The sequence below is a fragment of the Botrytis byssoidea genome (genome assembly GCF_014898295.1).
Source record: "Botrytis byssoidea strain MUCL 94 chromosome Unknown BBYS_036, whole genome shotgun sequence".
Classification (NCBI taxonomy): domain Eukaryota; kingdom Fungi; phylum Ascomycota; class Leotiomycetes; order Helotiales; family Sclerotiniaceae; genus Botrytis; species Botrytis byssoidea.
In genome coordinates this window covers 191,770-207,142 of record NW_024065877.1, presented here as the reverse complement: position 1 = coordinate 207,142, position 15,373 = coordinate 191,770, and the positions used below count along the sequence as shown (strand labels likewise).

Here is a 15,373-nt window from a genome sequence, read left to right as displayed (position 1 = left end):
CAGAAAAATCAAATGCTGTCGGAGCGCAAAAGAGTTGTGACTGGTCGCCTAATTTACCTAATGACAAAGATATCATCATTCAGACTTTCAACCCACTATCGTGCAGAATACATGCTGCGATGTTACCCTCCGAGTACATCACCATCCCGAACAAGAAACATCTGACAACATTACCACCATTTTCGGAAGTTGCTTTACGAGCAGTGTAACAGTCCTACAAGAAATCCTTCGCAAACCTCACCTTTGAAACACATTCAACCAGTAACATAACAAATTCACATCGATCTTTTGTCCAAAGGTAATCCTCTTCAAGCATTTTCTAATGCACCCCAAGCGCTTTTGACAACGATCGATTTTTTGTGGCTTGCATGTTCAGGTCGATGTCCAGAGATCGTCGCGTGCTAAGCATGGACTCTGATTACTGTGGTATCCGCAAGCATCAATATCATAGTTGATAATTCAAGAGGAGAGTTTTGCTAGATTGGCGTTTCTTGTATAGTATGAACTTTTCGAGCTGAACAAAATTCGGTCGTGTTTTGTATGGTATACGTCGCTACGAACGATGTCAATTCAGACTGTGGTCGCCCAACTTTCATAGGTGATCTAAATCTCTAAGAACGCCTCCAAGATCTATCTGCTTCAGATTCTTGTTACATTTCTCGATCAGTTCCATGGAATTATTACGGGTGTCAATGCGAATGCTGCCCGCTATCTCATTATATGAAACGTGTGCTTTCCAGAGGCGGTTCACAATAGGGTTCCAAAGACATCTGGCCCACATAACTGGATTTACCCCCTTGTTAGTTTGTCAAGATCGACCTACTCTGCACTTTATCTTTCTTTACTATTTGAAATGCGATCTCTATCCACTATATGTGCATCGATGCATTCGAGATTTCGAGCCTCGTCGCTTGTTAATTTAGCCTCGCATTCTTAGCCTAGCATTTGGCGTATTTTATAATAGCATTGTCAAAGAACGGAGTTTTCTCTACATCCGCATCGCTGATCAGTTTCTGCCCTATAAGGTTCGTCCTGTCAGTGCTTACTGCTTGGCCAATTCCAGCTTCCGCTTCTATTCAAGCCTGTCAATTCACTAATGAAAATGCCAAAACGGTAAGGTTGGTTTGATACCTTCTAAACAACAATTTGGGCATCTATATTTCCTTCTGTCTTGTTCTTGTTCGACCAAACTATTTCAAAACTTGATGAATTGAGAATCGCCTTGACCAAAATAAAGTGTGAGGACTAAGGACAGTGTGGACAGTTGAACTCGTCAGCGAGCTAATTACCATGATCATGAACGAGTCCACTTTCCTGATTATCTTCCAATATTAATTGCCATGCTCGCGTTGATATCGTCACATGAATCCTATAGCTTCCTAAACTCAATATACACGATACCTCTATCCAAGCTCACCCAACACCTCACCAGTCCACTTCCTCCCGGGTGCGCGCCATTTACCCCGCAGAGCTAAGACTTTTTTAAATGCAGATTGTCAGCACAATATAGACACAATCGACATGAAGATCAATGTTTAAGATAGTTATACTTTTTCAATCCACCTCAACCGGTACGCTTTGATCAATATTACATACTACTGTTAATAAATTTCACCTTGTGCTCACGCTCTTGGCTACAGTCTGGCTTGGCTCATCACTAAGCCGAGTCATCAAGACAGCATGAATGTGGACTGAGGAGTCGTGAAAACTCAAAATATCCTCATTATTCCCGCATGTGCAAGGAGAAAACCCACACTCTTTGCTCAAGCTACAGGAACCCTTCTTTGCTGCAATGAATGCAGCACACTAAGATTTAGACTAGAACTTTCTTGAGTAGTCAAAACGCGAGGCCGCGGTTCAACCGATGAAGATCCAGCTATCTGATAAAAGTGCATGCGGTATCCATCTACATATCATAGGTCGAATAATGCCCCCCCCCCACCAGTCGCCTAGCCACATGCCATCTGAGCGCCACGAAAGCACAATACACATAACTTCCCCGTTGTATATTGCGCCTCACAGTGTCTTTCAGCTTCTCACGATGAGTATACCAATAACATCACATTCCTATCACTTGCTAACACACACATAGTCCGGACACTTACAACACTCTTGTCTAAGCATGCAGGTAAACAGCACTGAGCAATGATTCGCTACGTCGTATGTACACCTGCCACCATCAGCGTTAGCGTCTACCTTGTCCACATACAACAGGCACTTAAATATCCCTATAATATACCCGAGCCCAAGGCAAATCCTGCGAAAGCCAGTACGTACACACGGACAACTTTAATTTGTGGCGGCAAAGAAAAGACGTAATCTTCAGCCCTAGCTACGGGCCTTTTATATACCAAATTCATGCAAACCCTTGAAAATCGCAGTGTACAAAATCACCTGGATTTTAAAGAGGTGGAGGCTCGAGCTCTTTTTGGCGGGGTACATCCACCAACATTCACAACTAAGCCACCGACACAAATTTTGTAGGTTCTACAAGGTGCCTGGATGTGAAGTTGATGGTTTTTCATGCCGTTCGTCGAGTGTAACGAATCATTGATAACCTATCTAGATGCCTGCACTAAATTGAAATCATTGACACACTGGGACGAGGAGCGTAGAGAACGTAGAATTTTTAGTCCGAAAGTTGTAATAGCCTACAAACATTCGAATCGTGGGTTTAGGTTGTTTATCCAAGATTAGATACGTATTGGTGAGATTTGCAAAGCTCAAATAGTAGACTAGTTCTGGGTAGACTACGATCTATCAGATCCAGTCAGGGTCCAGGCACCGTAACCATACTGTTGGTAAATGATGCTACAAACCTCCTTCCCATCGTGGAAAATATCAGTAAACTAGATAAGCTACCCATCTACTTGGTAATGCAGGAAAATGTTACGGAGTGGTGCCGAAATTATATCAAATTAATATCAGACTATTTCATACCTCTGGCCATTCCAGTTCTCGTATTTGCTTTTTAGTTTCTAAATGCCGGCGGTGCACTGATGATAGATACCGTGCGCGGGGGTGGCGTGAAAATAATCATCTTCTTTGCTTTTGGGGACCAGTAGATCAGTGCTTGTGGTAGGTCGTGTTCATTCGATTTCTTGCTTGAGATTGAAATTTGTATGTATGCGTGATGTGATGGCTCACATCACATAATTTGACTCCGACATGATGTCTCAGTGTATGAGACAGCGAGCGCTTTCTCCGCCTCAATCAATGGGAAGAGTGGAACTGCCTGGTAAATCTGACAGGAGATTTCCAAAGGTGGACCAGGAAACCTGAGTACGGTAGAAGTATCTTCAGAACATCAGTTGTTTGCGTTGGAAGTCAGTGAATGTCGATCATTGCCGAGGTGCCTCGCTGAATTCATATCCCCAAAGTCATACTAACAATCTGAAATGGCGCTTATTAGCCCTGAAGATGAGGGGTTGAAGACTCTCAGTCTGGATGAACTGCTAAGAGTTCACCAACAGTTTAAGCCTCGGAAGTCCAGGCGACTCGTCTCCTCAAGAGATGTTTTGATGCTCTGAGTCAAGGGTCAAGCCATCAGAACCATCGATCATTCTGGGCAATCTTTTGGGCAGTAGTCTCGCTCGAGTCTCGCTCATCACTCGGAATTGATTATTCCCGCAATGACTATTCATGCCCCAGCTGAATAGCCTCATTGCCGCCGTTCTCAATTATTATCACGCCACGAATCGCGATAGGATTGTGATAACACAATTATTGTGCTATACGGAGAGCCGAGGTTACCGGACAGTGACGGGCCACACTGTGATACCGAATCCATCTCGGATCCAGATTGACCGATTTTCACAATTCTCCACTTTCAACAGTGGGTAAAGAACCCTTTCCCCCAGCCTATTTTTACACGGCTTTCGGACTGCCCATATCGTTTCACCTCTCTGATTCATCTCATGGATAGTGTCCTTTTGAGAGTTTGCACTAAGCCATCTTGATATCCGTCACTTCCGTCAGGTAAATTAATGGCCTGTTTTTCGCACTCGCAAATTACTGCGGCTAAATTAATGACATCTCTGTCTGAGCTTCGACATGAGTAAACGATATAAAATGATAATATGTGATATGTGGTCCTCAGAATTTCATTTTCGTTAATGCGTCTTGCGTGTCTCATCACAGACAGTCTTAATTTCCTGCACCTTTTGCTCATGACCACCGAACAAATCCACAATCACTCCCGAAAAACGGGGCCACATCTTAAGTTTTTCCAAGTATGGCATTAAGATATGGGGCGAGCTTCTCGGTACCAAACAAAGCCTTTGGAAGCTTCTTCACGCGGATGTGGAGCTGGTACCGGTCTCCGGTATAGCGTTGTTACAAGGACCAGACGGAGCCGTCATGCAGTTTCGTGGTGAAATTGGCGATGTAAGTTTCAGGTCTGCGGTGATGAACTTTGTGTTCCAAGCGAGACTCGAAAATGGGGGTATCCTCCACGTGTGCTCCGAACACATATCCGACTGTAGGCAAAAGCCGGGGGTTAGGTATGGATGGTAGTGAATGAAATCTAGTATCGATATATGCCACATGTTGAGATGATACGTTATGATTTCGAATGCATGCAATGTGGTTGAGGAAACTTTCCACGGGTGGGCCTGTCGTGCAATGATGGTTAGGGGCCAAGAACATCGTAGTAGATCAAAGTGCTCCAATGATTGTCTTATCGTGATAGAAAACCAAGCTGCCAGAATTCTTCTAATAGAGAAAAAGATGCAGCTGTGATTGTGGACCGAAAGTAGCCATTCCACATTTTGCAGCCACTATAGAAGTAAATAGCTTTCATCAGGGCTGGCTGTCATCTTGCGCGACGCAAAACGGTGGTCTGGATAGTCACCAAGTGGTCACTTTTAAATAGAATTTGTCTTCTCTTATTGGAAGGTTCCTTCCGTCGTATCAGCGACGATGAACACCGAAGATGCCATTACCCGTTATGTGTTAATCATGCATTTGTTACACTAGGACGCGTTTCGCGCAAAGTCTTGCTTTCGAGTATGCAGTGTCGACTGAACGACTGGCTTTGTCTCTCACTGGATGTTTAAGATGGGTGTCTTGCCGCATCTGAAAAAATCAAACTGTAACTATAAAAATCGTAAAAATTGTCAGGATATTCACTATAGTGGCTTCGAGGATTGAAATGATTAAGACCTGGATCAAAGGAGAGATTGCGATTCATAAATTCGAGAAGTTTTTGGCGGAAGAGCCCAATAGGTAAGGAAAGGTTCTCATGCAAGAAAATCATATTGGTTCATTCGGTTGCAGCGGTATCACCCGAAAATTGAACTTTCCCAAATTAGAACAAAAGCAATTGAAGGATCATTGGCAATGGCCCAGCACTTGAGGTTGATATACGTTACTTTTCGAAATGCCCAGTGAGGCTGTTGTTACACCTATCATATATGTGCCTCGAGGCTTACATGCACTGAAAGACTCAGGAAGCGATGATATTTTCATTATGTTTGGGAAGATATATTCCCTTCCTATTGTTGCATAACCCAGCATCATCAATTCCACGACTCGTTCGCAATGACAGCTCCTGTAGCAGCATCAGCCAACACTCACAGCCCATGGCTCATTGCCAGGGATCGCTTTGTCGAAGGACTTGATCCTGCAGAGCGGGCACTATCTAATGAGGCTACGCCAGAAAATCTTTACTACAAATCCAGCAACATCCAAAAAGCCGATCAAGAAAATAGCAAAACTCGATCAGTTTTGAGGTCTCTCGGGCCTTTGACGAAATCAATCCAAGATTATGGTGCGGCGATGGATACTTTCAGCAATGTTGCTCCGTTGTACCTTGCTCCAATATGGGGGAGTCTTCGTGTTATACTTGTCCCAGCTTGCAGCCACGGAAAGTTTTATGATAGAATAATAGACACTCTTGCTCGTGTGGGAAACATACTTCCACGATTGCGTAAGTACAATTATCTTAAATGCTTTTTATATTCTAATACTCCATAAAAGGCGACTATCAAGCAATTTTTGGCCAGGAAAATTATCCAGAATTTATCCAAATGTTGTCAGCAACATACCTCGACATAATTACTATATGTTCTAAGTTCAAACTTGTATTGAATGAGCAGAAATCTTCTTTCATGAAGCGTTTGGGGTCTCCCTTGTCCACAACTCTTGGAGCACAACTTGACAATGCTGTGCAAACATTTAGACAGCACCGTGAAGCAGTTGAGGGTCAAGCTCAAGTGTGCCATATGATTGAAACGATGAAGTCCAAAGAAATTCAAGTGAGAGAAAGTGCGCGGAGCAAAGAAGAAGAACGAAGTAGGTCGTTTTGTAGGCTACTATATGGTTGTTTCAATTTCAGACTTCGTAATAGGACATAGACAACGAAGAATCGTCTCCCAGATGGCCACAGTTGATTGCAGCAACAAACATCGTCGACTACAAAAAATAAGGTATCATGGGACCGGGAGCTGGCTAGCTAGTGTGACCGAGTTTAGGGATTGGAAAATCCAGAATAAATCTTCTGTCATGTCATGTTATGGGATTCGTAAGCTGCAGGTACTGCACATGGAATGATAACTACTAAATTCTACCAGCTGGATCCGGCAAATCGGTCTTGGTCTCGAGCCTTATAGACGGCTCCAAAATGTCCTTTCCTGCCGACACTACCATTTCCTATTATTATTGTGACTATGCTGACAAGAGAACACTCTCTCCCAGTAACCTTTTTAGTTTCATCTCTTAGAAATTGTTTCGAAGCATGGTCAAAATTCCTGATACTCTGATGAATATCCTCGAAGCTGAATATCCAGACGAGACATCATCACCCGGTCTAGATCAAATCGTTGCGTTGTTAATAAAGGCAATAGATGAACTATCAGCTGTGGCTATTTTCATTGATGGCCTAGACGAACTGCCTGAGTCCGATCGGAGGCTTACGTTTTCATTGTTGAGAAAGATCCTTGATGAGGTCATATCACCAGTCAAATTATTTGTTTCTAGTCGCGAGGATGTCGCTTATCTTTTTCAAACTTCATCCGATCTCACCACGTTCAAATTGCACCTTCAAACGGAATCTATCTCTCCAGATATTGAGGCATATATCATACATGCCATCAATGAGTTGTTCACGTCTGGCGACTTGGTGCTGGGTAATTTGGCTCTTAAAGAGGATATCTTCAATGCTCTCAGAGATGGTGCAAAAGGAATGTGAGTGTTTTTTTCCAACTCCGCTATGCTAGTATACTGAACTTCCTTCAAGGTTTCTTTGGGTCCAATTCCAGCTCGAGGAACTCTGTCGTATGGAAACGGATGCAACAATTGTAAAAGCTCTACAGAATCTTCCTCGCAACCTTGAAGAGACTTATGATCGACTTCTTGGACGAATCATCGAGATCGAAAGGCGTGAATTCGTGAAAAGGATGTTTGACTGGATTGTTTGCTCATGTAGACCATTGCACATGGATGAGCTCCGGGAAGCCATAGCTTTCACTGTTGGCGATAAATCATGGGATGCTACGAAAATACCCAATGACCTTCGACGATTAATTAGAGCTTGCGGAAATCTTATTGTGATTGATGAAGTCACACTAGAGGTGTATCTTGCGCACTATACAGGTAAGAAGTTCTATACGTCAAATCATGTAAGAAAGTTAGAGATCTCTGTTGATTACTTTTTCGACAGCAGTCTGTGCGAGGAATCAATAGTAGCTGATCGTAAAACATTTTATTAGTTGAACAGTATATCCCCCATTCGCAAAATTCCGAGTTGGCATACTTTCACACCACAAGAGAAGCGTCAAACAGAGCACTGGGTGCAACATGTGTGACTTATTCATCTTTCACTGATCTCGAAGCACAAGTCACAGTATACCACAATACTACCAGTCCCAACATGACGTTGTTACAGGACGCCGTTACCACCCAGCCTTTGATACCGAGGGCTTCACAGTCGTCAAATTTACCGTTCAAAACCGCCAAAGCTGCTTTGATGGTTCAGAAATTCAACAAGGATCATGGAAGTCACATCGATTATTCTCGGCATATTCAAATTCGAAAAAAAGGAATGACCGACCAGCAGTTTCTCGACAAGTATCGGTTGATCGGGTACTTGAAAGAAAATTGGCTTTCATACACCAAAGATCTCACAGTGGATACTCTTGGAGAGATAGGAGAATTATTCAGAAGATTGCTCTTCACCAAACAACTCACCTTTTCATTCAAGCCCTGGGAGAGGCTTTCTTTCAGGGATCGTGACGAGATTGCGCCTTTATGTTGGGCCATAGCCGAAGAGAACTTACCATTACTGAAGGAACTCTTAGTAAATGATAGGAGGATCGTTGATTACATCAGTGAAGCATGTTTGTCGTTCTGGAGCACCATAGGATACCACAAAAAGGAGGGGGGCCGACACGGGATCGACATACCGGACAAAAGTCTCATGGTATTGGAACATCATTCCCTTGAAACATATCTTCGAAACTGCACTGTATTTTGTGGCTCTATGGCGGGTTGATTATCGCCTGTCGCCGAGGAAATAGCCAACTCCTAGATATATGTGCTGAGTTTATTGATCAAAGACAAATGCCCCGCTTTACCGGGGCTCTAGTGCAACCAACATTAAGATCACTTGTGCTTTCGCATCTCTGCCTAGAAGCTACAATTCACGTTCACCTGATTCTCATACAAAATCTCCAAGCAGATACGTGCTTTTCACCAAGTGTATCTTACGAGTACAAAGGAACTTACTTCAACTCCTTGGATCGAGCAATGACTCTTCCGTGTGATGAAATAGTCGATTCACTCTTGAGGAAAGATTGTCCAGTGTCATACAAAGCCAAGCTTACTGCTCTTCAAACCAGAGATCTACAAGCTCTTATCGAATCCGGTGATTTTACAAAATTCAATCATTTTCTTCAATTCCTGTTCAAGAGCGATAGAGTGAGTGGTAGCTCGCCTCCATTCTTTGGAATTGATGACCAGTCATATATGCAAGATGTCAGAAGACATAAGCACAACGCTATCTTCACCGCAGCTTCTTTAGGTTTTTGTTATCATCTCAAAATGATACTTCAACATCAATCCGCGAGTGCTTATGCCGAAGATATTATTGAGAGAAACATAGCTTTTTTGGCAGCTATAAATTCCTCGCAGCCTCATACCGTTTCGTGGTTGGTGTTTTCTGATATACATAGAGATAGTTTTTACTGGCTGGAGCCGATGCCTTCTGAAGTCTACGACCAGGGCTCAAAGAGCATGTCTTTATTGAAGTATGCTATTCATTTGCAAGAGATCTCAGAAGAATTTAGGCAATTCGTCATTGATGCAACGTATAATGCTAGCGTTACAGCTGATTCAATTTCAAGCTGATCTATTTTCGAACGGCTTATTTGGATGTTGACAAGGGCAGTTGCCCAAAATAAGCCAGAACAGGTCACTCTCTTTGGAGGTCGTAAATATTTCAACCAAAGATACGAATGCTTAGCTTCAGACTTACCAGATCTGCCACGGGAAGTCGAGGAGTATATTTGGCCACATAGCCATGACCATGAAAAGCCTAAAGCGACCGTTCCGTTGATATGGGCTGTCATCTACAATCGACCCAAGATTGTGGAAGCCCTGCTTTCGGAGCCACTTCCGAGTTATGATGACGACGTAATTGAAGCTGCTACAACATGTGCTATTATGATGGATTTTGCGAAAATAGTTATGCTGTTCGAGCTGGTCCATACATTATAAATTGTGGCCCGAATACATTGGAAGAAGGGAAGACTTCAAACTTCTTTTTAAACCGCGACCTACTCGACCGTGTCTTTGCACGAGGAAGGTACCACGGAGCGAACCCTCATCTGAAAGTTGCACGCTACATACAATTTTAGGGCCATGATCACCGAAACAATTCGGGCTCTCATTCTCCGAGAATGAGGTTACTCCAAGAGTATCTAGAACAACCCAAAAATGCAGAAGCAACATCGATTGCGGACGACGATTCTTTTGACATGTTTGCATAAGCAATCTACCAGGCTTCTCTTCGCAGGCGAATTACCGTTTGATTAAAGAACGCCTAGCTTCCTGTGCTATTTTGTCTCGTATATATAGAGGAGGCAATTATTGTAATAGTAATAAAGTCCTAGCACAGTTCAAAGCAGAATTATCTATTAAGAAACTCCTGCTACACTAGGGATCATATATAAGTGTATCTCTAAGCTCAAGGCCCAACAATACTCTGGATATCATCCACCCGTCTCTCCTCAATCCACTCAATAGCCTCTTTCCTATTCCTACAAACATGTGCTTGTCCCTCCCCAGTAGCATCAAGAACACTTTCACTTCCCTCCAGCGTCATATCTGCCATACATAATATCTGATTGCGCAAATATTCGAAACAATGCGAGGCATGCATATCATTTCGAGCACCGTCGAATCCAAAAGCTTTTCCAGAAGAGAGAACCAGTTGATGATAAGTATCTACTGTATAGTAGAGCTGTTATGTTGGTCAGTGAAGAGATTCACGGGAGGAGGAGAAAGAAGAGAAAATACGCAATGTAAAGCATGCGTCCATGATGCTTCAAATATAGGACCGGACCGGATGGGGTCATCGACGATAGGTTTACCTAACATGGGATGTTGTTCGTAATCGGGGATTTTGACAGTTCCACTACCCACTATTCAAGGTCAGTGTTTATCTTCAACCTCGATTCTATTCATTTGTCACTCACATGGCATCAACATATCCCAATTATGACGAATTTGCATTCGATCATCATTACTTGTCATATTTGGGAAGAAAGATGATTCCTCTCCTTTGAGGAGTGTCCACTTATGAGATTCTATCCCAGAGAATTAGCATTGACTTCTTCGCAAGAGTGAAATATGGACTTACGAGGAATATAAAGCCCATTAATATCGCCACCAGTTTCTGTATCGGCTGGTACCCAGCCCTCATTATCCGCCTCACTCTTTTTTCCACCCCCCAATAATAAATATGCAATCAAACCCTGCATGACGATAATAACACCCCATCTTGCCCACACCAAAACATTCCTCAATTTCCTACATGACTTTTTGTCTTTGAATATCTTACGGAAACGCGAAGGGGAAGAAGATTTTGAGGTTGTGTATTCTGCATGTAATCCGAGGGTGGTGTCGGAGTCATGTTCAAGATCAATGTCTTCGATGTCCATCTCAGCAATGGGTTGGTAGACACTGGCGGTTTCTTTTGGAGACATTTCTTTTTTTCTTTTTTCTTTTCAGAATATTTGGCTTGTAACTAGCCTGTCTCTGGGGAGATGGGGCTAGGGGAGGGAAGAAAAGAAATTTGAGAACCAGCTCTTTGACAGAATTGAAGGATCAAAAGTTTACACGCGAAGCAGACAAGTTATTCAAGAAAGTTGACTGAGAAAATACAAGAACCAGTTCTCGTTGTGCGTAAGAGAAGTAATGGAAAAGGTGACAATGATAGTGCAGTACAATAGGATGAGCTTCACGAGATCAAACGACCAAAACCACACCATAAAAACTTCCACAAATTTGCCATTATCTCGATTCGTACTCCATTCCCTCTCGACCCATAACCTCGAGTTTTACAAGTTATACCAATCGAAATCCTTCTTTCCAACGTTCCATGTTATTGCATTTTCGACAACGCTTCCATGCTAGCATCAGACAAGACTACGTCTTACAGCATGAAGTAACAACGACATGATACAAAACATCTGCACGACTTGCCTTCACCATCCTTTTCTTTTAAATGACTATAGTTCTTATTCTGGCCGTTGTATTGGAAATAGACTGTTGAATGGTATTTTTAGTCTTGATCTGATGTAAAACATCGATTTCTAAAACTTGACTTGTCGGGGAATCCCTGCTTGGATAACTACCGATCTAGGGGTAAAATAAGCGGGGTAGGAGTTCGATATTCGACAGGGTGGGGGATGCGATATGAGTGTTGTGTTGGTATTGATATCTTCATTGTTCTATTATCGTTGAGAACCTGGTGATTAAAATTTCTATCAAAATTATTCGGAGGATGGGAGGGTCGGGTAATCGGGAGCCAAGTAGGAATCACTTCATGCCTGAAATCAAGTGCTTCAAATGTAGCTGCGCTATTAAATATCTATTTTGTAATTCTTATCTATACAGTCGAATCATGGACATCCGTGTTGTTATCATGCGTTTCCATGATTCCTACCGAATTATCCATGGCCCAATCTACAATGGCATCAAAATTTCTACAAACATGCCAAGAATTGAGTTCAGGCCATGGAAGAGGATCATCTTCTACCATGTAAAGTGTGAAGACTCCAACGTCTGCATTGCATTGTACATTCATGCGTAGGATCTCTAGGCAATGATCTGAAAGTTGATTGTTAGAACTGCTCATGAATGAAGGGGTAAGTAAGCGAGGAGTACTTACCGGTGTGCATTTGAAGGCCCTTTTGTCCTCCCTTGAACTCTCCACTGATATCTTCGTACCAGTCTCTATATGTGACTTGTCGGAGAAGATTTATACAATGTAACTGATGAAAGACTTCTAGCCCGACTCGGTAACCTTCGACTCCAGTCTTTGGATCCTTGACTTCCAGATGTGTGTTTGGCATCCCGATTTTATCGAGTTGATCTGGTAAAATCATTTGATCCCCAACTATATGCATGTTAATCTAGTGAATTGAGATCGAGGGCGAATGAGTAAACCTACCATCGTATGAGATAGCACTCCATGCTTTGTCAACGTCTGGTCCGTAGCCCACGTACGGTGACCCAGTTCCCATGGTATTATTGAATTTAACTTTTTGGTACTCAACTGCTTTTGCAGCGGGAGCTGATCGTTTGAATTAGTCCAAAAATCTTCCGTTCATCATGAAAAACTACTTACACCATGCTGAATACTCCTTCACGTGTTTAAGCGTTGTTAACCTGGTACAATATGCCGATATGAATAACGCAAATGAAAATGAAAGCAGTACAGCATGTACCAACCACATCCACCGGTTATCGTACGTATGTCTAGGCAATGGCATGGATTCTACGTCCTGAGCCTTTTCATCATACTCCGAGTTCAACAACGTTGAATTCAAGCTATCAGTAGATCTTCGACCGAGAAATACATCGATGAACTTCTCATCGTTATCAACTCGATGGTATTCAGCCGACATTTTTTTTTGACCGTATCTTCGTCGACGGAGCTCGGGTTGTATTTGAACAGTCAAGCAACTGGAAGAAACCAGAAGTAATTATATAGATGGTAGCTTAACCAGAAGTAAATTCAAAAACAATAAGGGAAGAAAAGACAACGTCCAGCAATGAGGAGAGGAAGGGAAAGCGAAAACAAATGTACAAACCTTCAAAAACTTCAGATGAAAATAGCAAATATCCATAAGGTCAATAGGTTATCATCGTTATTGCATTGGGCTGATTCCAACCGTTGAATTAATCTGCCACGATATTCAATACAGCAAATGTCTCATCTGAACATGGAAACCTTTCCTCTGATGTTTGAGAATTGTGACACGAGAGAATTGAAAGTAGAGAAATGGCAGCAGTCCTGGGGTCTTTTAGGCTATTCTAGCTGGGTGAAACTACAGGACAGGCCCACGTTTTATGTAAGCGGATGCTCCATCCCAGCAAAAAATCATCAACGACTAAAAACAAAAATCGATGTCGTTGGTACAATATTATCAGCTTGATGCATTTAATAAATCAGTAGCTACTTGGTTGTATGTGGATCATATTCACGGTAGTGTCGTTGATTTATACATCAATATATCAGAAGTTCGGTTGGCTCCACTTAGAAGTCTAAATCAGCCCTGAGAATGCTTGTTGCTTTCACAGTGTCTGGGAATCTATCGTTCTCATTCGAATCTTTACAAGGCTTCTTAGTTGCATCTGACACGTTTAATATCTAAGATTCAAGACAGTGTGCATGTTAGCTAGGCTATACCTTCCTCTCATTTCCTAGATGTTGATTAATGCCGCAACATATTGCAAAAACCGTCTGAACTTTCTGAACTTGGTCAGCGGTTATCAATCCTCCGCATTTACTTCAGATGAGACTATCGTTTGACAATTTATGGGTACTTGGCCTTAAAATAGCTGTTATTGATCTATCTCAAGCAATACAATGGTGCAAGTCCACCTCGTCATTCACCAATCACAGTGAGCTGACTGCAGCGTTGTATACGAAATCGATTGCGACTATCATTCACATTTTGTCTCGAGTACCCTAGAGGCGGGAGCAACTTGTACCAGCATGCTGGATCTGGTCCTAAGTCGGGATACCGTCTGAAGAGATCTATGACAACATACACCCCTATCTTATCTGTTTGGCATTGTTCTTGTATATGTATAAAGTCGCTCTGATTCTCTCAAGCCTTCTCCATTCTCACACCACTTCTCACGCCATCTTCTGAGCTTCATTTCTTACGTCTATTCTCTACACTCATTCATTCACTCACTGCCGGCCAGTACCCCTGTTAGATTTCTAAACTTTATTATTCTTTGTTTCACATACACTTCACTTCAATCATCATGCATACTCCATCCATCAATATTTTGCTCGCCGTGGGCCTTCTATTCTCCACCCCGTTCACATCGGCTCTTACTATCCCTTCTATCGAGAAGAAGTCTATCGTAAGTCAATTCCTTAGATGCATGAGACCGTCACTAACAAATCATAGGCTGGTACGGGCATAGAATCCATCGAGACTCGTGACATTCCTGTTCTCATCAATCGTCATCACACCGAGGCCCAGATCGCAGCCAAGGGGTCAAAGGCAAAAGGAAAGGGACAACGCGATGTTTTGGAGAGAGAAGCACATCACACCGAAGCACAGATTGCTGCCAAGGAAGCCAAGGCTGGGAAAAAGAATGGACGCGACGTTGTAACCAGACATCATACCGAAGCACAAATCGCTGCTAAGAAGGCCAAAGCTTCTAAGAATCAACGCAATGTTACCATCAAGGAGCGCGAGCCTCATCATACCGAAGCACAGATTGCCGCTAAGCAAGCCAAAGCTGGTAAAGCCAAGGGACAGTAAATTTAGCTGGATTAATGTATATCATTGGACTGTGTCCAATGATTGGATAGACGGGAATCTGAGAAATTTTATTGTATCTCATTATAGGTGTACATGAATGGGCATTTCGGAAAGATGGGGTACTAGTGTCGTTATATAATCATAAAAAACAATTCAATGGGATAAATTGTGGAACCAATTTCTATGTGACTATACATCTCTATCTAAATTCGCCTTCTTTTGTACCAGCCGTAAAAGCAAGTCACATCATGGCCATTTTGAGAGGCACTATATTCTTTGAAACAGTGAAAACTACGTATAAATCATGGAGTTTCCTGACGCTTCAAAAAGCTGCCCCAATACTGACAATGAAAGCCATCTTT

The 15,373-nt window shown here is 42.5% G+C and overlaps 5 protein-coding genes across 5 annotated transcripts; 3 read left to right on the top strand and 2 right to left on the bottom strand.

Moving 5' to 3' along the window:
* Positions 1-5,541: 5,541 nt before the first annotated feature.
* Positions 5,542-8,491, top strand: EAE97_011380 (uncharacterized protein; the record flags this gene model as incomplete). Its single annotated transcript, XM_038881895.1, has 7 exons — positions 5,542-5,929; positions 5,980-6,294; positions 6,350-6,523; positions 6,573-6,662; positions 6,789-7,185; positions 7,238-7,593; positions 7,710-8,491. The coding sequence occupies 7 exons, from the start codon at positions 5,542-5,544 to the stop codon at positions 8,489-8,491; spliced, it is 2,502 nt and encodes an 833-aa protein (XP_038727304.1).
* A 68-nt stretch (positions 8,492-8,559) lies between these two features.
* Positions 8,560-9,714, top strand: EAE97_011379 (uncharacterized protein; the record flags this gene model as incomplete). The annotated part of the gene is made up of 2 exons (XM_038881894.1): positions 8,560-9,305; positions 9,381-9,714. The coding sequence occupies 2 exons, from the start codon at positions 8,560-8,562 to the stop codon at positions 9,712-9,714; spliced, it is 1,080 nt and encodes a 359-aa protein (XP_038727303.1).
* Positions 9,715-10,183: 469 nt separating this feature from the next.
* On the bottom strand, positions 10,184-11,204 carry EAE97_011378 (uncharacterized protein; the record flags this gene model as incomplete). The annotated part of the gene is made up of 4 exons (XM_038881893.1): positions 10,184-10,459; positions 10,516-10,640; positions 10,695-10,805; positions 10,859-11,204. 4 exons carry the CDS (start codon positions 11,202-11,204, stop codon positions 10,184-10,186), a joined length of 858 nt encoding a protein of 285 aa, XP_038727302.1.
* A 905-nt stretch (positions 11,205-12,109) lies between these two features.
* EAE97_011377 (uncharacterized protein) lies at positions 12,110-13,130 on the bottom strand (the record flags this gene model as incomplete). Its single annotated transcript, XM_038881892.1, has 4 exons — positions 12,110-12,330; positions 12,392-12,619; positions 12,674-12,796; positions 12,851-13,130. The coding sequence occupies 4 exons, from the start codon at positions 13,128-13,130 to the stop codon at positions 12,110-12,112; spliced, it is 852 nt and encodes a 283-aa protein (XP_038727301.1).
* A 1,252-nt stretch (positions 13,131-14,382) lies between these two features.
* On the top strand, positions 14,383-15,161 carry EAE97_011376 (uncharacterized protein). Its single transcript, XM_038881891.1, has 2 exons — positions 14,383-14,604; positions 14,652-15,161. The coding sequence occupies exons 1-2, from the start codon at positions 14,503-14,505 to the stop codon at positions 15,009-15,011; spliced, it is 462 nt and encodes a 153-aa protein (XP_038727300.1). The 5' UTR covers positions 14,383-14,502; the 3' UTR covers positions 15,012-15,161.
* Positions 15,162-15,373: the final 212 nt, after the last annotated feature.